This window comes from Bombus vancouverensis, chromosome 5, assembly GCF_051014615.1.
Source record: "Bombus vancouverensis nearcticus chromosome 5, iyBomVanc1_principal, whole genome shotgun sequence".
Taxonomy (NCBI): domain Eukaryota; kingdom Metazoa; phylum Arthropoda; class Insecta; order Hymenoptera; family Apidae; genus Bombus; species Bombus vancouverensis.
The window spans coordinates 17568875-17596709 of record NC_134915.1 but is presented as its reverse complement, the minus strand read 5'-3'; the positions used below and the strand labels follow the sequence as shown (position 1 = coordinate 17596709).

At 37.0% G+C, this 27835-nt stretch overlaps 7 protein-coding genes across 16 annotated transcripts in view; 4 read left to right on the top strand and 3 right to left on the bottom strand.

The window, feature by feature from the left end:
* Window positions 1-284: 284 nt before the first annotated feature.
* Window positions 285-7142, top strand: LOC117158555 (uncharacterized). 6 transcript variants are annotated; one of them, XM_033337589.2, is made up of 3 exons: window positions 285-511; window positions 2082-3666; window positions 3765-7142. In XM_033337589.2, the coding sequence occupies exons 1-3, from the start codon at window positions 373-375 to the stop codon at window positions 5764-5766; spliced, it is 3726 nt and encodes a 1241-aa protein (XP_033193480.1). In that variant the 5' UTR covers window positions 285-372; the 3' UTR covers window positions 5767-7142. The 6 variants fall into 6 exon arrangements, with proteins under 6 accessions (XP_033193480.1, XP_033193481.1, XP_076474541.1 ...); XM_033337590.2 differs by lacking the exon at window positions 285-511 and adding an exon at window positions 786-1038; XM_076618426.1 differs by lacking the exon at window positions 285-511 and adding an exon at window positions 1055-1168.
* LOC117158562 (transmembrane protein 209) lies at window positions 6080-9743 on the bottom strand. Its single transcript, XM_033337618.2, has 8 exons — window positions 9491-9743; window positions 9266-9391; window positions 8877-9178; window positions 8478-8798; window positions 8280-8413; window positions 7865-8191; window positions 7563-7784; window positions 6080-7462 (listed from the first exon to the last, which is right to left on the bottom strand). The coding sequence occupies exons 1-8, from the start codon at window positions 9535-9537 to the stop codon at window positions 7334-7336; spliced, it is 1608 nt and encodes a 535-aa protein (XP_033193509.1). The 5' UTR covers window positions 9538-9743; the 3' UTR covers window positions 6080-7333.
* Window positions 9744-9888: 145 nt separating this feature from the next.
* Window positions 9889-13149, bottom strand: Mccc1 (Methylcrotonoyl-CoA carboxylase 1). The gene is made up of 9 exons (XM_033337609.2): window positions 12905-13149; window positions 12759-12828; window positions 12303-12687; window positions 11858-12192; window positions 11462-11758; window positions 11078-11290; window positions 10496-10990; window positions 10208-10396; window positions 9889-10129 (listed from the first exon to the last, which is right to left on the bottom strand). The coding sequence occupies exons 1-9, from the start codon at window positions 12940-12942 to the stop codon at window positions 10019-10021; spliced, it is 2133 nt and encodes a 710-aa protein (XP_033193500.1). The 5' UTR covers window positions 12943-13149; the 3' UTR covers window positions 9889-10018.
* Window positions 13150-13858: 709 nt separating this feature from the next.
* Window positions 13859-14680, bottom strand: mRpS28 (mitochondrial ribosomal protein S28). The gene is made up of 3 exons (XM_033337630.2): window positions 14402-14680; window positions 14138-14259; window positions 13859-14077 (listed from the first exon to the last, which is right to left on the bottom strand). The coding sequence occupies exons 1-3, from the start codon at window positions 14678-14680 to the stop codon at window positions 13930-13932; spliced, it is 549 nt and encodes a 182-aa protein (XP_033193521.1). The 3' UTR covers window positions 13859-13929.
* mRpL14 (mitochondrial ribosomal protein L14) lies at window positions 14493-15769 on the top strand. 5 transcript variants are annotated; one of them, XM_033337633.2, is made up of 3 exons: window positions 14493-14622; window positions 15087-15290; window positions 15370-15769. In XM_033337633.2, the coding sequence occupies exons 2-3, from the start codon at window positions 15101-15103 to the stop codon at window positions 15621-15623; spliced, it is 444 nt and encodes a 147-aa protein (XP_033193524.1). In that variant the 5' UTR covers window positions 14493-14622; window positions 15087-15100; the 3' UTR covers window positions 15624-15769. The 5 variants fall into 5 exon arrangements, with proteins under 5 accessions (XP_033193524.1, XP_076474574.1, XP_033193525.1 ...); XM_076618459.1 differs by having other exon boundaries at window positions 14499-14622; window positions 15090-15290; XM_033337634.2 differs by lacking the exon at window positions 14493-14622 and adding an exon at window positions 14690-14818.
* A 627-nt stretch (window positions 15770-16396) lies between these two features.
* LOC117158564 (Translocase of outer membrane 40) lies at window positions 16397-18444 on the top strand. The gene is made up of 6 exons (XM_033337620.2): window positions 16397-16779; window positions 16942-17056; window positions 17140-17393; window positions 17469-17630; window positions 17737-17886; window positions 18052-18444. The coding sequence occupies exons 1-6, from the start codon at window positions 16602-16604 to the stop codon at window positions 18189-18191; spliced, it is 999 nt and encodes a 332-aa protein (XP_033193511.1). The 5' UTR covers window positions 16397-16601; the 3' UTR covers window positions 18192-18444.
* A 2902-nt stretch (window positions 18445-21346) lies between these two features.
* LOC117158556 (uncharacterized) overlaps window positions 21347-27835 on the top strand; it is a 32242-nt gene continuing 25753 nt past the window's right edge. The window contains exon 1 of the mRNA XM_033337595.2: window positions 21347-22288. Coding sequence (XP_033193486.2) covers window positions 22216-22288 — 73 coding nt within the window. The 5' untranslated portion in view covers window positions 21347-22215. The remainder of the gene's footprint in view (window positions 22289-27835) is intronic.

The following is a 27835-nucleotide window of genomic DNA, read 5'->3' as shown; positions in this document are numbered from 1 at the left end:
ACCCGTCACTCCCTAATTGTCGATCTTCCTGATGTAATAATTTCTTTATTTATTACTTTATTGTAAAAAAGTCCTCTACTTTTTTTATATGTTATTTTATTTCTGATAAAAATAATCGATTAACTTTTAATTTCGTCATTATAGATATTTTGTAATTAATAGAGGACTCAGTTAATAGGTCAAAATGTGTACAGTCAAAACCTGGAAAAATGTTATCCAAAAACTAAAAGAAAACTTTGTAATCTTTCTATTTCATTTGTAACAATTAATATCGTTCATTTAGATCGTTTTAGGTTAATTTAAGTTTGAAATTGCTTAATGTTGTGACAACTCGAAATCCATATTCGATGCCAACGGAGCAGCTGTCAACGCATGAATGTAACTTCAGATTTACAGATATCGATATGTAAATTAGGAGCGAAGTTTGAAATCATATGTACCACGTCAATACTTGTATGCAGAAGATGCAAAACACGCATTAGTATTTGCATAGAAAGTCAGAGTGCGAAAGGTAAGAAAATTCAATGTTTAATTCTTAAAAGTCATAGGGAATTAGCAATTTAGTAGATCTTCCTCACTTTCTCTATACCATTTCTGTATTTCCGTACTGAATATTGCAAGTGTCGCGCGCTTAATTTATATATTATTGTTTATGGACATAAAGTCAAGTTCACATGATAACGTAACACTTCGTTCGCGTAATACCTACTTCTGCGTACACCTCTCTTTTGTATGCAACAATAGCCTACGTTAGATATTAGATATAATCCATGGTGAACGATGCGGCAACAATGTTTTTACAAACATCAAATCTTTTACTTTAATATTGCAGTTGAAGTGCAATACGTATGTACATACATATATATATGTGCTTGAACGGATTGTGATTAACGTTTTTTATTGAAATTGATTCAAGATATACCCCTAATCCTTGTGATAATTATTGTATATTTAACTAATGTATAAATATCATAATATATTGTGTACTAAATACTATGATATATAATCATGGAAGAGTTTGATGTATGATACATACATGTAAGTACTTGTATTTCAAGTATTTACAGTAGTTTTAAATACGAACATGAGCATGAAACAAGTTAAAATCATCTTTGAATACAATTAAAGCTTCTAAAAATGGACAAAAAAGTGTCACATGTTAGCAAAGGTAAAGGTATAAAGGAGACGAGACGACTAACGTTAAGCGAAAGAGGTTAAGTGCATTCATATATGTGAAAATCAGTGGCAAGAGAAATTGACAGAAAATACTGCAGAAAAAATTATCTCTAAAACAGTATTATAATTGTTGTAAATAAAGATGAGAATGGACATATTCATATTAGTATTTAGATAAATAAAAGATATGCTATATTTTCCCACTTCAGGATAACTGCTGTGATACGTTACCATTACTGATGCAAGAATTTATAATTTTGTATTTTTTAGAAAGAGAGAATTATTTGATTCTAAAGTAATGTCAATTTTTCTTAAAACTGAGAACACAGTGATGCTATGACACTATTCATTTATTAGGTCCTATGATAAAAATCTATATAACACTACTGTATTTTACTACTGTAAAAGATAAAATAAAGGATACGAAATAAATATTTGAAAATTTTGACTTTAGATTCAACTGTGTTACACATGTATATATTGATTATAAATATAGAAAAAATCTGCGCTATGTATACATATATATATTGTTATAGGTATACGCTGTTATACATTCTATTGTATTGAATTATAATTGTCTCGTTGCATTAGTATTTAGTGTCATTTATCATAACAGCATTTCATAACTCGCGCGAAACTTTTGGAGAGGCCATGTTGACTAGGTTATGTTTACACCGAGGCGAGAGTTATAAACATTGTTGCCAAATTTATTTTCACCATGGCTTGCATCTAAAGTAGGCTGCGATGCTACTCTCGACTCGTCAACACGTGTGTTCGTGATTCTCTGTTTTTTCTCTTGCAATCCTTTCTTTTTGCGTCTTTCTCTTGCGGTAAAGTGAATTCGCATGGCCGGCAGTATTTATTTAGTCGAACACCGTTATTAACGAGTCTTTCGCGTTTCCCAGAACAGAACTCGAACGCGGTAATGGAGGAGGTAATCGATCAAACTATCGCTACAGAGCAGACATCGGGAGAGTGCCTGAGTCATGAAGAAGAGGACATTAAAGTAATCATAGATGCTCCCATTAACGAAGAAATGTTAAAACACGAAAACGGGGATAACGATTGCCTTGAAAATATTTCAACGGTAGAACACGATTATATATTGCAGCAGGAATGTATATTATCTAGCACGAATGAGCAGGAGCAGCAACAACAGCATCATCATCATCAACAACATCAACATCAACATCAACATCCCTCCGGAGAATCGTTTCAGCGGGAGGATTGCACCGAGTACGTAGATCTATTGGTAAAAGCAGCTGATGCAACGACAAAACAAGAAGATGAGGTGGAAGATGAAGAAGAAGAAAAATCGGATATTACGAACACGGTTGTTCAGCCAGATACAGATTCTCAGTGTCAAAATGAAACGAGAAGAAGCAAACGTAAATTAGTTCGGCGAAATTTTGAAACGAGACGAGATTCCGACGAGGAAAACTATTTTGAAAATTTGAATTTAAGCTCGAGACTGAAAAAAGGTCAGTCCTCTGATCAATCGGAAAAAATTTTTCTATGTTATCTGTGCGACAAAGAGTTTTTGTCGAAGAATGTTTTGAAGGAGCATATGCATTCTCACGAAGAAGTTCGAAAGGTATTGTCTCTGAAAAAAACACCGGATACACCGCAAAAGAACGTTTATAATGTTGCAAAGTCCCCTCCATCGGGTAAGAGATCAAACAAGTGCCCGCATTGTGGCAAGCAATACATATATATAACCTCGTTTAGTAAACATTTGAAAAAACATGAAAGGGAGAAAGAAGAGGGCAAGGAAGAATCAATGCCCTTAGAAATATCATTCCACGAAGACGAACATAGTCTAGATCTTGATAATTATAAAGATGCACGTCGGCATTTGGATAACGAGTATCGGAAAAAAGTCAAACAAAAAGAGGTGGGTCCAGAAGAGCATAGAGAGGAAGAAAAAGGGAACGAGGCGAAAAGAGGCAATAACGGTGGCGGTGATGGTGGTGGTGGTGATGGCGGCGGCGGCGAAGGAGGAGGAGCAGCAGGAAATAACAACAATAACAACAATGATGATGACAACCACGACGACGACGACGATGACGACGACGATGAATACAATGACTACGACGATAAAAGACAAGTGGGTAATTTGATTAAAAAAGAGGAACAGGAGAATCGCAATGTCCGTACAGAAACGTTTGCATGCGACAAGTGTGCAGAGAAATTTTATACAAAACGTGGCTTACAAAGGCATGCGATTTCGCATGTTGTTCTCAGTTGCAGTATATGCGAAGAAGAATTCGATTCACTGGAAAAATTAAGAAATCATCGCGCGAAACACGTGGTTGAAGGTGTTCTAACTGAACAAGAACTTGAGATGGATGCAGAGTATTCAATTAGTAAGGAAACGTGTGATTACGAGACAGAGGATAAAGATAGCATAGACAGGAATCACAGGATGGAAAACAAATCAATACCAGGATTGCTGGAAACAGAAAATAATTTATCGAAGAAAAATGATAGGTAGGTAAGAACTAAAGATGTTGCAATGTATATTATGTTATTATAGGAAAATCGTCTTGCACATGTCTATCATTCTGATGAAACATTTTATTGTTTAGAAACATGGAGACCCATCGTCATTCGGGGATTGACTATAGTTGCAAGGTGTGTTGCCAACGATTTGCAATGAAAGAAATGTTGCAAAAACATACGGAACAGCAACATGAACGTGTAAAAACTTACAAGTGCACACAATGTAACAAAACATTTGGTAACGAACTTACTTTACGCAATCATCTTATAGCTACTAATCATAAAACTTTCCTTCATGGACAAGAATATGACCCTAATAAACGTATTAAAAGAGTTGCTGCGAGAGCTGCACAAAAAATTATCGATAAAATTAAAACCGAGGATGGTTTGGAAGATTTCGACGAGGAAGAGGAGAATATCGATAGAATTAATCGCGCTAATGTTACAGATAATAATTATAGTCGGAATAAGCGAGAAATATCCTCGCATAAGAGACATAATCATAAGAAGGAATTGGAATGTGCGAGTTGTAATAAAAGATGCAGTTCAAAGCAATTGTTAACAAAACATATGGAGCAACATGTAAAAGACGAGCAACAACGAGTGGTCAAGTCGGAAAAGCAAAAGCAATCGGCAGATAAGAAAGATTGGCAAAGGGACTACGCTAATGAGGAGATGTACCATAAAGAGAATAGAGATGACGATTATGATTCGGATTTTGAAAGTGGTTTGGATTGGCCAATGGATAATCACGAGTGCCCGAAGTGTAAAAAACGATACAGCACGAAAAAATCATTGTTACGTCATCAATTGTTGCACGAAGAACCGAATTTCGAATGCGATATTTGCAATGTTAAGTTTTACCGCAAAGACAAACTAAAAGCCCATTATGATAAGTGTTCGGAGAAGAACCCCGATCAAGTGAGAAAGTGCAATATCTGCGGAGACACGTTTGAGAACAATGAGATTCTGCGAGAACATAGATCGAAACATGTTACCGAAGGCATTCTTACGGAAGAAGACCTGAGAGATATCGAACCGCGACCCGAGGAGAAAAAACCAGGTGAAAAGATTGGTAGGAAGAGAAGGACTGATATCGTAGGTTTAGAGTGCACGGAATGTAACAAGCAATATACATCGAGAAAAGGGCTTTTACGACATATTCAAGTCCACGAAGGAAAAAAGTATCTGTGTGATATATGTCCAAAAAAATTTTATAGAAGGGAACATTTAAAGATACACGTAGCTAAACATAACATGATTAAGCCATATAAGTGCACACGATGCACAAAGCGTTTCATTAAAGAGGAACAGTTGACAAATCATTTGTCAAAGCATGACCGAACTTTCAAGAAGAATAAAGAAACGGACAGCTCGAAAAGATTCCTTTGTGAAATTTGTTCGAAAAGTTTTACGCAATCGACGACGTTGATTGCACACCTTCGAGCACATAATGGTATAAAACCATACGTTTGCGAAGTTTGTTCGCGACCGTTCACAACTAACGCTTATTTGAAAATGCACATGAGAACGCATACCCAAGAACGACCGTATGTTTGTCAATATTGTTCACGAGCATTTGCTAGAGCCGATACGCTTGCTAATCATTTGACTTCGCATACAGGCGAGGCTAAATACCATTGTAAGTACTGTCCGAAAAACTTCCGTCGTCTGAAGTCGCTCAAAGAACACGTCTTCATTCATACTGGTCAAAGACCTTATGCCTGTCCAACCTGCGATAGACGGTTTAACAACAACGGAAGTCGATACGCTCATAGTAAAAGGTGTAAACAAACTTTTGTTCAGAATCAAAATCGTGCTCAAACACTAACCGCGCAAGTACAGGCTACGCCTCAAAATCAACAAAGAGTGCTACAACAGACTACTCTTGAACAAGGACAAATAGTAAAGGCACAGAATATTAAAACCATTACTATCACTAAACCTGAATCAGTCGCCACTCAACAAACAGTTATGCAACTTCAAGAGATATTAATGCCTTTGATCCTTCCTCTTACAGTCACTCTTACGGATGTCGGTGAGGAAGTAATATTACCAGAAGGAACCAAAATATTTACTACATCATAAGTTGGGATAGAACTTTTCTATGTATTCATCAGATTGTTTCTTTAATTTCCATTCGTAAACCGAAAACTTTCTTTCTCAGCATCACAACAAAGAAAGAGAGGGAGAGGGAAAATGTGATTGAAATACTGTCTTTGACTTTGTATTATACATTGTATATCTCTGTTTATATTTAAATATGAGTCGTAGCTGTTGTAAAAATCTAGAACAAGGAGAAAGGAAACAAAAATGCAGTTGAATGAAAACTTGTTTTACTTGTATGTAACGGAGTCGTCTTAAACGGAGCATAAAAGAAAACAAGAGATCCTGTATCACATAGTTTCGAATCAGTTTATTTAAACACTTGTTGATTTATGTGTGTATGTGTACGCCCATGCGTACATGTCCCTCTACTGTGTCTATGTGTGTCTCTTTTCTCGTCGGTTATTGTTGATTAAAAAACAATTATAATTGCGATCTGTAGGCACGCAAATATATATGTATATGCGTAAATATATACGTGTATACACGCACACACGTATATTTGAACAAAAGGTACAAAAGTCGTACAGAAATATTTTATGAAATCCATTTTGTTGTCGTATTTCACTGGAAACCATCAAACGTTTCATCTAATTTCATATATGATGTCATTTTAAAATAATACAAATGTAAGAGGATCTCAACGATAATTCTTTCTAAATTTACTCTGAACGGATCAATCGTTGATATCGTCAAGGTGTCGTGATTTCGTGAAACACAGCTTAGCCTTCAAAAATTATCATCTTCAACTTACAGAATTACAAACTAACGTACAAACGAATCTGTTGCTTTTTAATTGTATATCGAATACGTTATTATTATTTTATCATGACATAACAACGGTGTATATACCGATTGATTTTAAATGTACAGAAACCGTTATCCAAAGAATGTATTATAAATTGTACGAAAAGTGCAACATAATTTTTTACGACATATGGATTTCCGATCGTTGGAATAAAACAAAATAAAAAAAAAAATAATTATGAGATTGTATAGAAAGTGGCGCTAATGCTAACGTTGAAAGTAATTGCATTCCTTGCGTGTGGCATGATATCGATGGAACACGAATAGGAATGCAGATTCATTTACGATCCGCTAGGATGACGCATTTATTTGGTCATATGATGACAGTTTTAAGAATTCCGCGAAAAATTCTGCGGTAGTTGTTTTAATATGTATTCATGTGTATTCAAATAAAATTTGTAAAGTGAAATTTAAGACGCGCGCAAAACAGCAATCATATGCTGTTCAACAGTATATTAAAATTTTATTTTCAATGTATGCGGATCGTGATTTATCATTTATTTGTACATATACTTAAGTACTGTGAATAAAACATATTCGTAGTATCAAAACGGTTATAATAGATTTCTGCTCCTTCTGTTGATACATACGCGCGTAAAATATTTTTAATTCAAATAAGATAAATGTACAATAAAAGTACAAACAAATCGTTAAAAAGAAATATAATAAGAAAAACAAAAAGAAATGATATGTAGTCGAATATGCGCGGTGTAATTTTATCACTTGTTAGGGTTTCAGATATTCAACCATCGATTACCCATAAAACGTTTATACCCGATGTACCCAAATTAACACGGCCTAACATACCGTGATCTCTTGTCTTAACAATGTATAAAAATAACAGAAGTGTATGAAATAAGTTGTTCCTACCCTAAAAATGAGAAAGGAGAAAAGAATTAGTCTCAACTTGCAAATATTACACTAAAGTAAGTGAACGTGATGATAAAGTAAATTTAATTGAATCTACTTACACGTTGTATTTCCTCATAATCGCTAGGCAATGAATCTCCAGAATGTGCCAAACTGTAATGCGGTGGATTTATAGATTGGCATACTATCACGGGACCTTTGCTACGTGGTAAAGTTATTCCTGATCTAGCCATATACCTCGATGTAAATGGTCGTGCATCGGGTTGATCTAGAGGGGCTTCCAATTGTGTATCCATATACGTTGACACCAAGTGCATAACTATCTGCAGAAATAAAATAATATATACATATTGTTGATTGTATCTGGATAATATTTTACGAAAATTCAAAAAAATTAAATTACCGCTGAATCAGTTGGCAAGCTAGAATCCCATTCTTTATCATTGTGAGATCCTCCACCATTCCACTTGAATTCACTCATTGAACCCCCTTTTGCAAGAATTTTAATTCTCTTAATTAAATATTCCTGATTGTTAGAAAGTTCTAAAAAAGGTACTAAAGTTGGTAAAGTAGGAATAGCAAATACTAAAAATGGTGCTTGTGCAAGTTTTCTCAATCTATGCAATCCAACACATCCTAATTGGGAATCGCTTAAACCATGACGGACCAATGCCAAACAAACATTATCAATTTCGGTTGCTACACGTTCAATAACTGTTTTGCTAATCCACTGAAATAGTTGATACAATGTTCTTTTTATATATGTACGTATATTTGGAAATAATGAAATTTACTCAATATCTGATTGTTTTACTTGCCATGCGAAGATTAGCTGTCCATTCGTTTACTTTAATTGGGTCGATCCTATATTTTCTCCAAACATCCGGAGCGCCGAATATACCCCTAGGTGAATTGCCCTCTTCGCTCCCAGGACTAGCTGATTTTGATTTATCTACGAGAAAAGAAAGCATCGTAAATTTTATCTTATCAAAGAAAGAAAATATATTCTTTCCTACCAATAATGGGTGCTAATTGGTATGCACATCTTCTTAACAATGGAGAAACTTCCCCGGGGCTTCTAATCGCTGGATGCGACCAAAATGAGCTAAGCAAATTGGAAGGCTGATCAATATCCGTTGATAAAACATGTTTTTTTTGGTGAGCTTCCTCCAAATAATTTTTTAGTTCTCTCTCATTTTGTATCAAATCTTCACTTGTTAAATTTCCATTTGCCGAAATACTGAGAGATTTATTAAAAGATCCATTGGAGCTGGATACCGATTTTTGTGATGTAGGGCTACCGTACTTAAAAAACTGATTCGGCGATGAAAAGTCCTCTTGAAAATAAGTTTTATATATGGTAAAAACAAATAGGTTCGAATAATATCAGAATGTAAAAAAGAAGTTTATCATACTAGATTCGCTTAATCCTGTAGACCCAAGTGAGGTCATTCTCCTATTGAGGCTAATGCATGATAAATTTAATGGGACCGGTGGCTCTGAAGTTTTTGGAGACGATGGTCTTTCATTTTTAAAAAGGGGGTCATCCTCTGATATACCTAATAGGTATCTTTGCTTAGGATTCAGCAGAATTGGCCGCAGAGAAAAATTTGCCCATGTATATTTTGTTATATGATAAACAGCATTTAATGCAAATATTAAGGCCAAACACCACTCAGCCCAACAGAATGGTTCATATGTTGCACCTCCATATACTCTAAAAACGTAACATATAAAACATGTATATTTCTTTCATTACTGATAGAACGAACAATTGATTAATTAAGAAATATGAATAGTTTACATGTCAAAGACGAGGATTCCAAGTAAAGAACTGTTGACGAAAAACCAGGTAATACTATTTCTTGCTTTATTTTGAGTTTGTCTTATATCAAGCGTTTGTTCCACTTGAGGTTTGGCAGTCAAAACTCTAAAAATAAAATTATTCAACGTGATCATACGTGCCGGGAATAAATAACTTTCTAACCTTCGTTCAATGCCTTTCTCTATTTCTAGTTTATTGCATTACCTTGCATTCGGAGAAATGTATCGCATTGGAGATCGAAAATTACTCATTCTTCCTACAACTCTCTTTTCTCCTTGTTAATTTAGTCTAAGAATTATTTAAAAAGCACCTTATTATTCTTGAAATAACGTATCTTCGTAAACGAATAGTACGACACTGTTTTGGCGCGTTTTTGGGAACGGAATTACAACAGAAATACAGTCAGGCAGTTTGTGTAGTTTAATTTGATACATTTAATTGTAATTTATATATTTTATGTATTGTATATATCAATATACATCGTATACATATATATTCGCACAATATATAATTCACAAAAAATTGAAATTAGTATTCATATATTGTACGTAAGTACGTATATATAATTTAAATTTGATTTGCATATAAAATACACGTATACGTTGGTCGAATAAGAATTTATTATTAAATATTATGAATCTTTTATAACTGTAAGATAAAAAAGAATTGTTTCAGAGAAATTAAGTAAAATAAAAAAAAGAGAAGACAATAATAATGTATAATGTTTGTGTTTCAAGGTACAGATTTAGTTAATTTAACCAGAATTTTATCCTTTGGTACATTGTCACCTATCGAACATAGCACGTCTTCGACCATTCCATTTACGGATGCTCTGATTATGTGCTGTAAGTAAATAATTAACTTTGAAACATAAACACATGTCTGAAGTTACAATAATTTTGAAACATAATATAAACATACTTCCATCTTCATGGCGTTAATTACAAGTAAAGCGTCTCCAATCTTTACAGTGTCTCCTTTCGCCACACATACCTTTTCTACAGATCCTGGTATAGGACTTAAAGCTTTGCACGGGTCCACCTTATTTTGACACTTTGCAAGATTATAAAGAAATTTTCTAGGAGGTATGTTAAATTGCCATTCACGGTCCTATAAAAACTAAAGCTGAAGATAATCAGTTCTTAGGCGTTTTTGTTTTCGGAATTAAAGTAATCGAACAAAAATATATTAAAAAGAAAAAATACTAGCTTTGGTGAATAAATGTAATTTGTTATGAATTTTAATAATTTTCGTTCTAGTAATTGTTTCGTCAATTTCGGTACATAATTCCAGCGTGTTTTCCTTCTTCTTTAATGTGCCTGTTACTCTCCTCCAAGGACCGATTTGATTGATTCTCATGGAATAGACCTCAGGTTCAATGTATCTTATTTCAACTTCGATATCATCATCGCAAACGTTGAAATGCAAAGTCCGCGTTAGAGTGTGATTTAACCTTAAACCAATTTCGGTTGCAAAAGGGCTGAAAGGATCAACAGTTGTAAGTGATGATCGTAAAGAATGCGTATCTTCGTAAAGTATAGAAGCGAGAGCAGCCTGAGCTACAACTTCACTTGGCACGTGTAATTCTCGAAATAATTCTCGACAATGTTCCTCTATGAATCCTGTGTGTACTTGACCTTGCAAAAAATTCGGATGGGAACATAAATCTTTGATGAATTCTATATTAGTACTTAGTCCTGCTATCTAAAAATATATACAGAAAACAATATAAATATACAAGATTTTTAATAAAATAATACATACGCATTTTCCATTTGAAAATTTACTTACGTTGTAATCGTTTAACTTTGATCTAAGTATAGCCAACGCTTCTTTTCGATCTTTTCCCCAGACGATTAATTTAGCGATCATGGGATCATAATGTACTGATACTTGGTCTTTTTCACGAACTCCGGTTTCGATTCTGATCGCTTCAGTTGCGATTTCTGGAACTCTCATGTATGACAATTTACCCGCTCCCGGTAGAAAATCTTTTCTTGGTTCCTGCAATTTGTTGCAGTTTATTTATACAATTTTGTCTAGTTTGCTGCAAGAATCAACTACAATTCCACGATTGGTTATCGAAATTAACCTGGTTAATGGAAATATTAAAGCCATTTTATCTCATCGAAGGTACAAGTTATGTGTTTTATAAAGAAAGACTTTTGTCATTACTTCTGCATAAATTCTCGCTTCAAAGGCATGTCCTCTAAAATTAATTTGTGCCTGTTTTAATGGAAGTTCCTCTCCCGCCGCTATTCGTAACTGCCATTCAACCAAATCCAATCCCGTAATTGCTTCCGTTATGGGATGTTCTACTTGAAGACGTGTATTCATTTCCATAAAATAAAAGTTATTTTGATCCCGATCCATTATAAATTCGACGGTACCAGCGCCAACATATCCTACCGCTTTTGCCGCTCGAACTGCTGTTGCGCCTAAGTCCGATCTCAAATTTATTGAAATACCAGGCTACAAAACAGAACAATCATTATATTATTATAATTTTCATAGTATTAAAAAGATGTCAAGTCTCTCACATTGCAAATGTTTAAATATGCATATACATACTGCAGGTGCTTCTTCGATAATCTTTTGATGTCTCCTTTGAATAGAGCAATCCCTTTCAAACATGTGAACAATATTTCCATGTTTATCTGCAAAAATTTGTACTTCAATATGTCTTGGATTCCTGACATATTGTTCGAGTAAAATGGAAGAATCACCAAATGCTTTTTTGGATTCAGTCTTTGCAGATTCCAAAGCTTCAATAAACTGTGATTCTTTTAGAACTATTCTCATGCCTTTTCCTCCTCCACCACATACAGCTTTTATCATTAAAGGAAAACCTATCTTCTTTGCTTCCAATAATAAGGTTTCATTAGACTGGTTATCTCCATGATATCCTATTGTTATCAATAGCATAATAATCAGATTTGAATATTTTATTTATATAATATGTTATGTGTGTTTGTATATCCGTGTATATACTCTTGTACAGTGACATAAATCATACCTGCTATAACAGGAATTCCAGCTTTTATCATCATATCTTTTGAAGTACTTTTAATTCCCATATTTTTAATTGCATCTGCTGGAGGCCCAACAAATACAATATTTTCCTTCTGGCAGAGTTCTGCAAATTCTGCATTTTCTGAGAGAAAGCCATAACCAGGATGTATAGCTTGACTCTTTGACTTTTTTGCTATAGAGATAATTTTGTCCTGTCTTAAGTAGCTCTGGCTAGATGGTGCAGGTCCGATACAATATGCTTCATCTGCTTGTTCTACGTGCAAAGAATCTTTATCTATGTCGCTATATACTGCTACAGTCTTCACTCCTAATTTTTTAGCAGTTCTTGCTACACGGCATGCAATCTCTCCTCTGTTTGCAATTAGAATCTATAATACAGTAAAGAACTGCATAAGCTCTGTTAATTTTCAAAATTATGAGTTGAAAAATTAATTCTTACTTTATTAAATCGGTCAGTTGTGATTTTTGAGATATGTAAATTACGACTATGTGGAATCAATGTACTGCATCTGAGCATTATTGATAATATATAATTATTCAATTTCATACAAAAAAATGGATTAACACACTTAACAATTTACTTACTGCGAAATTGATATTTGTATTTTTTCTATTAGACGCATGATCTACTCCTAAAATGAATTGCTATCGCAATAACTGTAAATGAACGCTCTTCCGATTCTTGCCTTCAAAACAAAGTTTATCATTCGTTCCATCTATATTAAGCATTAAAGCGTTTTACGTAAGCAAGCCAGCAATCGCTAACCTTTACGGAGAGGTTATACCGATGGTTATACGCATCATACATACATACATACATACATATACTGTATGCATAGATAAGATAATAATATGAATGTATACGTAACTGCCTATAATTTAAACATGAAAATTTTGATTGTTTTACAATTAGATACCAATTTAATCGTTTAATAGCTTTTTAAAGAAAAATTTCGTCCCATGAGTGCTGCAGTACTGCAGCTTTCGTGTTATTAGTGCTATTAGCACACCGCTTTAACTTCTTTTTCGTAATAATTTGTTTATTTTACGCTCAAATTAGATATGGTGTGAGTGTGCGTGGGACTAAACAAATTACGAAAAGATTCTTTACATTTTGTGTGTTTTGGTATCGATTTGTCAATCGTTTGACTATTTTTGTTGCTATGATTTATGCGTAGGTTATGTTTGTTTGTGGGTGGTGAATGTATTGATTATGAAATGGACCTGTATGATTCTTATGTCTATCTATCTATATAGTTAGGAATATTTTGGTTGAAAGGATAATAAAAAGTGAAATTTCCGAACTGGGTATAGTGATATGACAGATATGACGCTCTAACCGAGTGAACTAATGGGCTGAAGTGAAATTAATTTTTTTATAACAAACGATAGAATCACACTAATATAATTCCATAAATAAAATCCATTATACAATGCAATCATTAAATCAACTTAACTACACAATCATATTAACTACATGAACATATAATATGGTAATCTCAATTGTAATAATATTCTATACAATAAAAAAATAAGAGATGGTCAAAAGAAGCATTCTTTTATTTATTTATGATCTATTATTGTACAAAATAAACATAATTATTCTAGTTCTACCGTATTTTCGATGGGGATTGTGCTAAACCAAGAAGAACGCAATCTGCTTCTAAGAGTGTTAAATCGGTAGATGCTCCTAAAAACCGCGAAGACAATTCTAAATTCTTTATTAACAATTTAACCTTTGCACCTCTGATATATTGACTGTAATAATAAAAATTAACATTATTACTTATTAAAGCATATATTCTGCTTGTGACTTACATAGAATTTTTTTGAGGCCTTGGGCAAACACAATGAAATTTCCATCCAAAGTCAATGTATAAGTCATTATTAACAATCTGAAAAATTTCTCCCAATACTACTTTATCTTCAGGATCTCCTAGCTGAAATATAATTAATATACATAAGTGGTAAATTAGAAACTTGGATTTTGTTTAAAAAGAACAAAGAAGCAAGACAAAAAAAGCATATATATAATAAATGCTATGTTAGATTGTGTAATAGAATAAAATATTTTATATTTACATCTATAAATTTCGAATGTCGAAGTAACGAAGTGAAAGTACTGCGTCTTGGATTCACTAAATTCTTCTCAATTTCAATATTTTCAATCGATTGACAAATTTGTTTAGAATTAATACTTTCTGGATCTTCGTCACTACTATCTTGTTCCTTCGCATTTGTTATAGTTTCACCCGATTTTCCTTCTATACAATAATTTCGGACGAACAGTGAACTGATTTGAGGTGCGTAAGCGAGATATAATTGTTTAATTATTCTTTGATGATATTGAACCTTATTCATCTTAGTAGGCGGGGAACGTGTTTCTTGTTAAAATTTCATATAGGTTATGTTCTGATGTTCGACTTGTTCCGAACATTGATCATTCTTAAAGTTCGAAAGAAAACATTTTCAGTACTTCGGCAGTTTCAGATAAATTAAGTGAGTAGTGCTATTTTGGTGCTAAAATAAAAAGTTTCAAGATAAATAGTTCTACTTTCTGTTAACTGACGCATTAATTAAATTTTTTAATTGAATAAATGTAAATATAGGAAATAAAATGTGAAAGAAGTTGGGTTGATAAACAAAATTTAAATTTTATAATTTCATTTCTTTTGCTGTACGAAGTTTATTGTTTTTATTGAAAAAATTAAACTGTATTCAATAATAATATTGATTACTATAATAATATAAACGTTTTTTATTATAGAAGATATTGCAATAATGCCTATACATGGTACGCTATTCAATATTGTATCCAGAAATGTTTCTACATCGACGATATGTAATCAAATAATAAAATTAACAAGATTAAGAGTTGTGGACAATAGTGAAATTGGAAAGCAGGCTATGATGGAAGGAAAACCACCACGTTGTATTCATATTTATAATAAAACAGGAGTTGGTTTAATAGGTTGGTTAAGCTAACAGATAGATTATTGAAATATATTGATAACAGATATATTATTTATCATTATTTGTAATCAATGTAGGGGACAGAGTATTAGTTGCCATAAAAGGTGAGAAAAAGAAAGGTATATTGGTTGGTTTGAAACAACGTCAAAATCCCAAAGTACCAAGATTTGACAGCAATAACATAGTTCTCATAGATGAAAATGGAACACCTTTAGGTACTAGGATTCATGTACCAATTCCTCATATCCTGAGAACTATCATGAGAAATAATACACACAGCAAAGGTGCAGATTATACAAAATTGCTAGCTATTGCCACAAAATTTGTATAATACATACAAGCGCACAATTCTTCATATAGGTACTACCTTAAATAGTTAGGAACTGCATCTGCATATATATGTATATATGTTAATATTATTATGTATATATACTGCAAATTATATATGCATAACAAAATAAAGTGTTACATTCATAATGTCAGTTGCATTATTATATATTATAGATATTAACTGGGAACGCAAATTATGTTACTAGTCCAAATTTGAAACCAATAATACGAAATATGATTTATACAAATTTATTTGTTTATATATATATAAATGGAAGTCTGCGTTGATTTTGAAGAGAGGCGCTGGGATCGCCTAATCCTAGCATTTATCTTCAATAGAACCGCTCTCGCAAACTGAAATCCGCTTTCCAACAGTGGAGTACATAGCATTACCAACATGAGGTAGCTTTCCTAGAGATTGTAACTAGGACGACCTACTTTGGTCTACAAGCGGGGAAAGGTAAAGAAATACGAATTACATAAGTGGATGAAAAGTTTGTTTTTATATGTAGCAAGAATTATGAATATTATTTTATAGATAAAAAAATTATGTTAAATTGTTTTGAATGTGTTCATGTTTTACATTTAGATTTGAGAAGAAATAAATATATATATCGATAATTGCAACGTACAACCAATCAGGATAAGGAAATAGTACGCGTGACGCGTACTTCCATTTGTAAGTTATCCGGTTGCCTGATAAGTATTTACTTATAATATATATCATGCTTTAATAGGGATATTTCGAGGAAAAGAGAATTTCCATGCTCTGAGCGGTAGTGGCTGTCTTTTACAAATGGCGGCTTAGGTAGAAGCACGCTGTTTCCTTTAATCGGCAGATTTTTCATTAACGATTTTTGTGTATATATAGTAAATATTTAACGTTTTTGCGTGAGAATTGATACCGAATGAAACATTAGAGTATTGTACAGAGAAAAAAGCAAAATTATTAAAATTCTTAGCCATAAAATCGAGAAAAATGGGAAACGTACTGGCAGCCTCTGTACCTCCTCCACCTTCGCCGCCACCTCCAACCTCAGGTTTACTACCAAATTTAGAAAAACCAGATTCTTCCGAGTCACTGCAGTCGTCTAACAAATTTTCCGACGGTTTGAAAAATCCTGGTACAATCGAGGATCTTCATAAGAAATGTAAAGGTAAGGTACCCATGTATCTATTCGATCCATTTTCACGTAATCGATGTATTAATCTTTTTTCTTTTGATTATTCTTCTTTTTTATTATTCTTAGTCTTATTTTAAAATTATTGTTACGAAAACAATTGTATATACATGTATTTAAATATTAATTTAATCGTAGATGTATTTCCCGCAAACTTTGAGGGTGCGAAGCTGATGTTTAATAAAGGTCTTAGTAATCATTTCCAAATATCACATACGATAAGCATGAGTTCCATTGCACAATCTGGATATAGGTGTGGTTGAAATTATGAATAAAGTTGGGTACTATTTGGAAACGGATGGTCAACAACTGATACTAATGGTCGAATATGTTCAGGTTTGGTGCAACTTATGTTGGTACTCAGCAACCAGTACCTTCGGAAGCTTATCCAGTGTTACTGGGTGATATCGATCCAACTGGGAATCTTAATGCTAATATTATTCATCAGTTTGGCGAAAGGTTAAGAGGAAAATTAGCTACTCAAGTACACAAAAGTAAATTTACTGCTGTTCAAATGACAACGGATTATCGCGGTGACGCGTATACAGTCTCTTTGACTTTGGGTAATCCGGACATACTTAATGGTTCTGGTAAGCGCTCGAGGTAAAGATCGATTATGTAAAATTTTAGAAACGATTATGGTACGGAACGAATTGTTTTTTTAGGCGTTTTCGTAATGCATTATCTTCAAAGCATAACTCCATCTGTCGCGTTGGGTGGAGAACTCGCTTGTCAACGAGGCCCTGCTGTACCAGGAGGTCAAGTCGCTGTTCTCTCAGCCGCTGGAAGGTATACGAACGGAGACTCTACAATTAGTGGTAGTTTAGGTGCGTTAAAGGCAATACTCCCGATGAACCCAATAATCATAATATGGTCGCCTGCCGTAAGATTGCGAAATAATTCATAACTAATAACAAAATCGTTTCTCAATAGGTTTATCTGGATGTCATTTGTGTTTCCATCAAAAAGCTAGTCAGCAGCTGCAAGTTGGTGTAGAATTGGAAATTAATTGCCGAATACAAGAATCTACCGGAGCTATTGCTTACCAAGTCGATTTACCCAAAGCTGATTTAATATTTAGAGGTATGATAGAGCACGTAGTTGCTAGTTCTAGATTGTTTATTCTATCGTTAATTCGTTTACATTCTTATACTATTTTGTTCCTTCATTCCTTTTTTCGTTCGTTTGTTTGTACGTTCATTTTCGAAGCGCATTTTTATTATATTCATTATATTTATTATATTATAGGAACTATAGATACGAATTGGACAGTGGGTGCTGTTTTGGAGAAAAAATTACAACCATTACCATTTACATTTGCTTTAAGTGGTATGATAAATCATAGTAAGCCGCAGTTTAGACTGGGTTGTGGATTGATAATTGGTTAAGAGTAGCACGTAGAAGAGTGCGAATCGCATACATAATCTAGTTAAATGTCAGGAAGGAAAACAATGGAGTACCACAGCTTTTGAGGATTCTACTCAAAAGAAACTTGTAACTAATATCGACAATTGATGAATATCCAACCTGATTCCCTTCTATTTGTTGATTACCTCATCTGCTCGGCATCGTGTTTATATAAGATCGTTTTTGTTTGTTTATTTTTTATTAAAGAAACACCGTATCAACAGGTTTTCCTAATTGTGTATGTTTCTTCACTTTAAGGCATGCTGTCTTCATTATTCCCTTTATACATGATTTGTCGGGGTTGATCAATGTGTTCAATCGTTCGTCGACCGAGAGTTGTGGCTTGTAAATTTTCCGAGATAAGTGACATTCGATAAAAGACGTAAAGTATGTGACGATCTCATCGCGATCATGTCTGTTCTCCGAATATAAAGAAACGCGCTTGTACAGTAACGTGAACGATACTGTCAGCATTTTTTATTTTCGAAAATACACATGTATTTTGTTATACGCATACGCAACAGGATTAATTCAGAGGTCATAGAAAGATATATAATCGTTCATAGTAGAAAAAGGTGTATTAAACGAAAAATTTCTTTGGAATCGAACAGAATTATATAAAAGTATAATAAATTTTACGTTATAGGATGAAACTATTTTTAATATGTTATTTATTGTAATTTGTAGAACCCTTATTCGAGGAAAAAGCTTTATATCTCGAGTAAATTCTACGCTCTGATATACGTGTATGTATTGCAATTTATCGACTCGTTATTCAGTTTTCTTTGATTCAATAATTCTATCCATACCGGTAGAGAGCGTGTAAGTACAACGTAAACTAAAGCAAAAGAATAAATAGTATACAAGCATCGTTGTGGAACACGAGCTCCGTAGAAATATCGACTTAAATACCGAGCAGTATTATCAATTGGTTACGATACACTTTGTTCTTGCTTTGCCGTGCTTACGTATACTGATGCAAATACGTTTGGAAAAATAAAGCAGCGCGCACTCATATCGTTTAACGATGTTGACCTTTGACTCTCTAATCGCCCATCTTTATTTTAAGCTAATAACACGAGTTGTTCTCATATTGAACAAAAAATACAACCGTAATACGGTAACAGTAATATTTTGCTCGTTTACTCGACAGTTTGGGGATAGCAAATAGAAGAATGGGGAAGGATGGGAGGGAGGGAGGGAGGGAGGGAGAGAGAGAGAGAGAGAGAGAGAGAAAAGAAGAAACATCTATGAGCGGATTCATTGATTAAGAACACGCTAAGATTTGAAATGAAATTGTCATGTAACGTATCGTTTATCGAGACTTGGACGTAGAATTGTCGATGAAACGTACATTCTCGCGATAACCGATCAAGATTTTCTTACGCTAAAGATTTATATTTATCTGAGTAATAGCATAAGTATACACGCGCATATATATATATATATATATATATATGCACACTATACTAGCTTAAGAAAAAAATGTAGGCTAAACTTAAGAATAACAATGAATTTCCGCTGTTGCGAATCGTCTTAGCCTATTTATTCGTGTCGCAAACTGGTTTGTATAAATGGAGTTAAGCTTGCGTGGAGATGTTGATTGTTTCTCGACGAATACAATAAGCGATCAGCAGAAAAGTTAAGAGAGGCTGGCAACACGAGCTTAGCCGTGTACAGCGCGGTATGGAGTTTAAGAGCACGACTAAACCAAGTGCATGCGTAACTTTCATTTTTCCGTTCAGCGAATTTTTTTATGAACTATAAAATATGAAATATCGCGCATTATTCGCTAGAAGTGCATCACTACCTGAATTCATGTTTTCTGGTTGTAGCGTGTTATATGTATAGGGAGGATGAATTGGATTAGTACCCATTGATCCATATGATTGATCTTGCCAAAGACGGATGAATGAACATGATTGTCCTTGAGTTTCGGTATACATGCATAGCTTCCGGTAACGCGTTATCGAATCGTGACCGAGCAAAGCAAAGAGAGTACGATCAACACTTGCAGAAACAGTCTATAGGACAATACGTATTTCACTGAAGGAATGGAGTATCGTAAAACCCACGAATGTATAGACTATAAGAGGTCATAGGACAACGTGAGTCATTTTTACAAACAATGAACACCGAAATTGCTAAAAGATGGTCGTGTTTTTTTTCTATATATGTACAGTACCTATATATACATTTAATATATATGCAAACTTACATAGTCATTTGTATTGTTATCATCGGTCGGTTGTTGTTGAAATTTTGGAAAGATTTGGAAAGACCGTTGAAAAGGTGTTTATGGGTATAGGGCTAAAATTGGTAATTTGGTTATGTAAAGCACGTAAGCTAGGTTCAAGGAAAAAAGAAGCTCCATGAGTCACTTGAAAGATTCATATCGAAGGGAAAACTTATGTCAATAAGTAACCGACGTCGACTATTTTGTGAATCTTCGTATTGTTACGTATTCTTGTTACGTATTTGCGCGCGTTGGTTAGACGTGCAACTCGTCTAAATATTTCATTGAAATACTAGTCGAAGGGCATTCGAGGAATATTAATTCGATTGCTGTGTATTATTTGTAGCACGACGAGATTAATAATTGAGGTTGGAAGGGCAGCAGCGTAAACTAATTAGACACACAAAGGCACAAAGGTAGATGGATGGGGTGGAGGTATCGTGGATCGAGAGAAGGAGAAGAAGGGGAAGGAAAAAAAGAGGGTAAAAGAGTAGGAGGGAAACCGGCAGGGATAATGATAAGGAGAACGAGGAGTTGACGAAGGGGCGAGGTAATGGAGGAGAAGCAGCGACTATATATGTTTATTGGTATACGTTTGCATATATGTACGTATATACGCGTACGATTGATAAGAAAAACACGTTGGAAAAGAAAGGAAGCGGCGCATGCGCTTTTCGCGAGGATCGACGTGTGTCATGGAACGCGAACGTGCACGAGGCGCGTATACGAACAGCGTCGATCCAAATCGATCAACGACGATGCGATCGAATTGATGGTGTGCAGTTTTCCTTGGTGCTATTCGCGATATCCCCACCGTAGAATGCGAACAAGTTGTCGATCGCAGGGGAATCGGGGCTTCCCCGGTTAGGCCAAAACTTAGTCCTTTCGAGCCTTAGTATTTGCCGTCAGCTTTCTTACTCTTTTCGAAAATTTGTTCATCTTGGTCGCCTCGTTTTCTTCGAAATTGAAGCGCAACGCATTCGGATTCGTGCCTGGCTGACACGCGCAATCCGATTCGACTCAAGTCGATCAAGACTCGATTCGATTAGATCTAACTCGATACGATCCAATCCGATTGGATCGAACACCATTAGGCTGAATCGATTTAACTCCATCCGATTTGATTCGACCATCCACAGAGTTCTATTTCTCTCTCTCTCTCTCTCTCTTTCACACACACATATGCACACACACATACACACACATGTATATGCACATGCATACAACTCCGTTATGCATGCTCTCATTCTCACTCTATCGGTTCTTTCGCTCTTTCGCTTTCTCGCTCTGTCGTTCTTTTCGTCGAGTGCTCTCTTTGTTAGCTCCACTCTGCTCACTGGTCTCCTCTGTGTACATAATGCACACCAGCCTCGCTACCGATCTTAGAACAGTGGTCAACGCGTACACGATCCTAATCGGCAAACGGTGAAATTCGAAGGAACCTTTGAAGGAACTGCGAGTAATAAAATAATTTGTATATCGTTGGGATTTGCAGCGGTTAAACAAGTGTTGGCTGTGTTGTAAATTCCCGTTTATGTCACTTGTTCTGTGAAAGTACAAGCAATCGTGATAGCCAACGAGTTTCTAACCTCGACTGTAGTATTACGAGTATACAAGTGTGACACGAAAAAAGTAACGCGCGAAGCAACGTTCGATTCGAGATTCGAGCTTCGAAGAGTTGTCGAAGTTTCGAGAACGATTCGATCGAAGATTCGTCCAGCGGAGGAGTTTGGCTTCGCGCGGTACCGACATCAAGAAACGGGAGAGGGATGAAGAGTAGGAAATCCGATGATGAAATTCGTGGAGAAATGGCGAAACATCGACGACACATCAACGAATACGGTGAGCGTACTGATTTGGTGATTTCGCGATCCGTGTTTGATCGATTTAGCGGGTCGGCAGACACTAACGGTTAGCGAGCGATTGGAAACGATTCGCGGTCCGTTGATCGAATAAATGAAGGAATGTTTGGAGAATAGTTTTGGAGGGAAGGTGACAAAACGAGAATGGAGAGGAAAACAAAAAAAAAAAAAAAGAAAAAGAAAAGAACAAAGCGAGACTGCACGAGTTTCGAGAGCGTCGGAAAGAATCGGTTAACAACGGGCCGCGGTGGTCCGCGAGTCACTGGAAACCTGGGGCCGATCGTGGGGGATGTATATACGTTGGATATCAGAGTGATAATTCTATTACTGGTGACGATAACGCGATGTACGCGTTAATAACTGTCGTCGTTGCGTTTGCGTTTGCGAATCGGCCTACGAGATTTTCGTGAACGGCCATAGATTCGATACGACGCGACGCGACGCGACGCCAGGACGCCGGGACTATTCCTCATCTGTGCTATTCTCTTGTTTTTCTTTTCTTTTCCGCCTATAAATTTCGAAATATTTTCGATATAGTTCGATAATTGACACTCGACGAGCCGCGTATCAGATATACCGATATCGTATATCCTAAACAAGACGACGTAACCCTACCAAGATTTTTTCGTGGAATTTTGAAAATTTGTCCAATGTATTTAGGTATAATCATTCAGGTCGAACGAACCCGAGTAAAGTAGGAAGAAAAAGGGAACGAGGTACGGTTAAGTTCGTAACGCGGTATTATTTGCACGTTCGACCATGTTTTTAAAGCTGGTCTAAATATCGGCAAATTTTTTATTTTCCTTCCGTTTTTATGGAAACGGAGTTTTTCAGCAAACTTTTTCTATTTTTAATCGACGTCGGCTCTTGGACGGATGCGATACGACGTTCAGAGATACGAGATACGAGATACGTGGCAAACATCGTATTAAAGTCGCAGTAGCAATTGAAATTGGCTGGTAAAGACGAGGATCGTCGTCGAGAGATGGAATTTTTCGAGCGTAAAAGCTGTGAACGCAAAGTTCCAATGTTAGTTTACAGGGTCCAAGTCCAATCCTGTTATCACAGTTTTTCTACCATACGATGGACGTGTTGCGTCGTCATGGGTCAATGTACGCAACAATAGCGCGATATTAGCGTACTAGCGTTGAAAGTTACCCGTTAAATCAATTCGTTGCCGTGCAGTTTGCTCGTGTATGTAGGCGTTTTCATAAATTCAAAAAAAAAAAAAATTCCAATAGCCCTTCGTGCTCGATAAACGATCCGCGGAAAGAATCAGTTTAGAAGGGACTACCGCGTGTCGCGATATCTCGATAACCGATACGTTATTCGTAGATTATCGGTGCTGTTTAGCCGGTATCGGCACGCAACAGGTAACGACGAGAGAAGAAAGAGGAGGAGAAAAAGGAGGAGGATGCGCTGTATCATGGATGTTCGAAAATGGCCGCTACGATGAAACGCTGCGAATGGTTAGTCGCTAACGCGGTTGAAAAGAATTCCTTTCTCTCGGCTCGCTCCGCCTTAATTCCACCCGTTGTTCGATCAAATCGCTCGTAGTAGCCCTTCGAAAACGGCGGAGCGATCCTTTGAAACTAATCGAAGAATCGAGTTCGGTGCGCGGATCTCGTTTCTTGGATTTTCTTTGCTTCGACCGACACGTCGGTATCCGTTTTTAGTTCTCAGCTTTCAACGATAGGTGGTTATAATTTGGCGAATACGCGAGAGGACGCTGCATAAAGACGGTCCTGTTGTCGATGCAACAACATGGCGCGAATTGCGTAATACGCAAAACCGAACAACGATAACAAGATTTGGTGGAGAAGCATCTCTTCGAATCTTACGATTCGTTTCTTATTCCATTCGATATGACCTGGCGCGATTATCTCGCTTAGTTTTGTATGCAGAGACCGTCAGAAATTCGATAGACGTACGAGATAGACATATAGGTTCGGTGTGGCGAGTTTTCGTTCTGGTATCGCGATTAGATCGATCTCGTATCGAGATTCGTTGTCGTTAAACACAACCTTCCTCTTCTGCCATTCAAGAGTCGGCCAAGTAGCGATTACATATCCCATACACCGCGTACCCTATACCCCATACCACGTATCCTATAGCTAGCGCATACCGCATACCGTGTTATTTACGATCCGTTTGGTTGCCTATTGTTTTCGAGTTTCTCGAAACGGTTCGCTCGGTTAGAAATCGTAACTCGCGAACGATCGCGAAATATTCCGAGCTACGTTGCTCGAGTTGCTCGCTTAAACTCGCTACGTATACGTATATGTACTTACTTACTTACTTACGTTTACTGCTTATTCGCTATTCGCCGCTTCCATCGGTATCGAACAGTCCAATTTAAATAGATTCGCTCGTTTATTTTTCATCGCGTATTTTTCACCAAGCGTACCGTTACGTTCGCGAGCTGATTTTTACGTGCATACGTAGCGTGTTCAAGGTTACTTGGACTGCCATTAGTCGAAAGAATAAACTAACGCGCGTATATACGTATGCTTGCAACGATTACGAAGGCCGAAACATTAGAAGGCTAGCAAGCTAAAAGACGGACATACGTTTTATTTACTTTAATATCCGTCGCCGGCGACGTCATTCTTCGTAATAGACTTTGATACTATATATCTGCAAATCGGAAATATAGTTTTTCCTCTAACGATAAGACGGAAAAAAGAGCGAGCGTGCTCGTCTTTCTCTGTTCGAGTAGCTCGTTCTCTGCTCGTCTTTCTTCTCTCTCGTCGTAAAAAATTAAAAGAACGTGGTAAATCGGTGTCCACGCGGAAGGTCATAACGATCGATCGATCGATCGTAAACCAAAAGATATTGCGGATATCGGAGTAGCATCTGATTTTGTTCCCTCAAGGCGTCTTAGAAACAATAATTTCTTTCGCGTTAATCAACATGGCGCAACTTATGCTTACGTTAATCGTATCCATCGCGTGCTAAATCGCGTCAAGTCCTCTCGTTCCAGGATGCGTCTGTTCGTACAAACCTTAGTCTCTTTATTTTGTTCGTTTTAATTTATTTCATGCTTGTATCTACATCTTTAACTTATACATGTATATCCATACGTTAACGTTAACACTCCTCTTACTTTTGTTATTTTCTACGCCAAAGGCTACACTTTACTTCCAGTTCAAACAAATAAATAAAGATAAAACGAAATAAACTTTCGCGTCCGCTAATTTCGATGCGACACGATATCCGATGCGCGCGTTGTCTTCTATCTCGACTGCGTGCTAGGTGGAATAATGGTTGTTCCATCGAGCAGCATGTGTATTAGCTACGACGTACCTACGAGTTATCTCGCGGCACATTGTTCTTCAACGAAGAAACGTTTGGCATCGTTGTATCGGTCCGCCCACTCTCTCTAATTTTGCCTATTCCAGATCCAAATCCGTGATCGGGTTTCGAAGCGATTGAACGGTACGCGATCATCGCGAATCAATATTTAGATAAAGAGCGTTTGCTTTGCGAACGTCCTTTTCGCGTTAGTCTACGTCGTTAGCCGTCTACGTCGAACGTTTCTCTTGTTTTTAATTGCAGACTCTGCTCTGTCTCTCCGGTCTGCTTGCCCCTCGCTCTCCTTAGTTCCGTTTCGCATCGTCGCGACGATAATTTCCATCGAATGCATCAATTCGACGTAGCGAACCATTTTTCGCTTTGCTCTGTGACAAGAAGTAAAAATGAAAAAAAAAAAAATGAGTGGAATCACGATTCCAGTAAGTTGGGAGCCACTGTCGGTGTGCAACTACTCCAGATAAGGTATCGGCCGACCGCCGGTCTGCGATAACGCTTCGCAGCATGACCCAACGTAACGCGCATCGTCCTGCTTAGCCTCGTTTCCTCCTCCCTCGTTGGTCTTGGTCCGCGTTTACTTTCCGCTGCCGCTGCCACCATGACGGCCATCGTCATCGTCATCACCACGATTGCTGCCACTACCACCACCATCACCACCACACCACCACACCACCACACCACCAGCATTGCCACCGTCACCGTCACCACGGTTGCCACTCCTCGTACTTTCCCGCGGCTCTCCTTCCCGCGTGCCGTACTTACGCCGCACGCCTGACTCGAAAAACGAATAGCGTAACGTATCGTGTTTGCGTTCGAATTCTTGCCAATTCCTGGTCACGCGTTAGAAATACGTTCTATTCGTTGCAAGTTAAACGTGCACGATCGTTTCGTCCTTCCGAGCTTCGTTTCGCCTCTCCGTCCTTAGATCTTCTCCGTCTGCACACTTTTTTCTTAACGTTGCGCATCTAAAACTACACGTTCGCACGTGTTTCAGCCACGTTATTCGTCGCGAGCGCGAACGTCAACAGAGAGAACGTCGATCGAGAATCTAGAAATATTTCGTCGTACGGCCACCGATCGCGTTGTCGGACTGTCTTAGAGCGCGAGCGCGTGCCCATCGCGATACATCGATATTCGGTACCGACTTTTAGTCTTCTAGCTGGCGAGTCGAACAGATTTGCCGAGTCGATCGGCTGCGATCCGAGAAGGATCTGTCGAACGTCTGAGAAAGAGGATGGGAGGCGGAAGAAAGCTTTTATGGATAAGGGGTGGAGTATACTTTTGGAGTGCAGGAGGGAGAACATGAAAACGATAGAGGCGCGATAGAGGCGATAGAGACGATGGAGGTGATAGAAACGCTTACGTATATCGAGCGTCGGAGACACAGCACAATTCCCGGTGATAGGGTAATCTTTCATGGACAGAGATTAGCCAAGGACGCGCAGATAAACCGCGACATTGTTGGCATTCTTTTCTTTCTCTTGCTCCTTTAACATTCCTCCCTTCTCTCCTTCTCCTTCTTCTTCTTTTTCCTCCTCTTCTTCCTCTCGTTTGGCGCCAAGCTGTTCGGCCGACGCTTTCGTTAGCTCTGCGAAATGTTTTTGCTCGATCGGGCGATTCTAGCGGATCGTAAGAGAGTGCGGAAGAGAGAAACCGTCTAGGCACGTACACGACACGTTCCTCCGTCGAGAACACGGTGTGGCCACCTGCGAGCACGTTTATAGGGGTGTGCCTCGCACACGAGTCCTTTGCAAACGCGGTTCTTTTATTGTCACGTTGAAAGAGGCAGCTGAACAATCCTCACGGAGCGTAGGCGAACATGTACGTTCGTAATCGAGAGACGAAATCGGCGTATTCGTTGGCGATCGTCGTGATCGTCGAAACGACGATGGGACGATCGACGGTAAGAGAGAAAAAGAGGTTATTTTCCCACGTACGAAGCGAACAACGGAAACAGAAAGTTGGGGTCAAAGATGAAGCGAGCGAGTGGTGTTTCGTATGGTTGGCAGGTTTGCCGTTTCGTGCCGTACGTGGATGCGGGTGTTATCGCGAGGACGCCGGACGAGTCGAACGCCGTGCGAGTAGGAATGGTTTTCGAACGAGCGGAGAACGGGTTCGGTATGTTGTCGTCTCTGGTTTTCCCGCGGGGAAAACGTGCACCGAGCCGCGAGTCCCTTAGGAACGCGAACACCGCCCCGAAAACGCCCCCATCGAG

Coding starts and splice junctions, on each gene's coding strand:
- LOC117158564 (XM_033337620.2), top strand. CDS start 16,602: ATGGGAAACGTACTGGCAGCCTCTGTACCTCCTCCACCTTCGCCGCCA. Junction 17,631..17,736: donor TACAATTAGTGGTAGTTTAG/GTGCGTTAAAGG, acceptor GTTTCTCAATAG/GTTTATCTGGATGTCATTTG. Junction 17,887..18,051: donor AGCTGATTTAATATTTAGAG/GTATGATAGAGC, acceptor ATTATATTATAG/GAACTATAGATACGAATTGG.
- mRpS28 (XM_033337630.2), bottom strand. CDS start 14,680: ATGAATAAGGTTCAATATCATCAAAGAATAATTAAACAATTATATCTC. Junction 14,260..14,401: donor GACATTCGAAATTTATAGAT/GTAAATATAAAA, acceptor ATTATATTTCAG/CTAGGAGATCCTGAAGATAA. Junction 14,078..14,137: donor AGGCCTCAAAAAAATTCTAT/GTAAGTCACAAG, acceptor TTATTATTACAG/TCAATATATCAGAGGTGCAA.
- LOC117158562 (XM_033337618.2), bottom strand. CDS start 9,537: ATGAGTAATTTTCGATCTCCAATGCGATACATTTCTCCGAATGCAAG. Junction 9,392..9,490: donor TACATTTCTCCGAATGCAAG/GTAATGCAATAA, acceptor TTTTATTTTTAG/AGTTTTGACTGCCAAACCTC. Junction 8,414..8,477: donor CCAATTAGCACCCATTATTG/GTAGGAAAGAAT, acceptor CTTTTCTCGTAG/ATAAATCAAAATCAGCTAGT.
- mRpL14 (XM_033337633.2), top strand. CDS start 15,101: ATGCCTATACATGGTACGCTATTCAATATTGTATCCAGAAATGTTTCT. Junction 15,291..15,369: donor AACAGGAGTTGGTTTAATAG/GTTGGTTAAGCT, acceptor TAATCAATGTAG/GGGACAGAGTATTAGTTGCC.
- LOC117158555 (XM_033337589.2), top strand. CDS start 373: ATGAATGTAACTTCAGATTTACAGATATCGATATGTAAATTAGGAGCG. Junction 512..2,081: donor AGAAAGTCAGAGTGCGAAAG/GTAAGAAAATTC, acceptor CGCGTTTCCCAG/AACAGAACTCGAACGCGGTA. Junction 3,667..3,764: donor TTATCGAAGAAAAATGATAG/GTAGGTAAGAAC, acceptor TTTATTGTTTAG/AAACATGGAGACCCATCGTC.
- Mccc1 (XM_033337609.2), bottom strand. CDS start 12,942: ATGCGTCTAATAGAAAAAATACAAATATCAATTTCGCA. Junction 12,829..12,904: donor ATACAAATATCAATTTCGCA/GTAAGTAAATTG, acceptor AATAATGCTCAG/ATGCAGTACATTGATTCCAC. Junction 10,130..10,207: donor TTAACGCCATGAAGATGGAA/GTATGTTTATAT, acceptor ATTTACTTACAG/CACATAATCAGAGCATCCGT.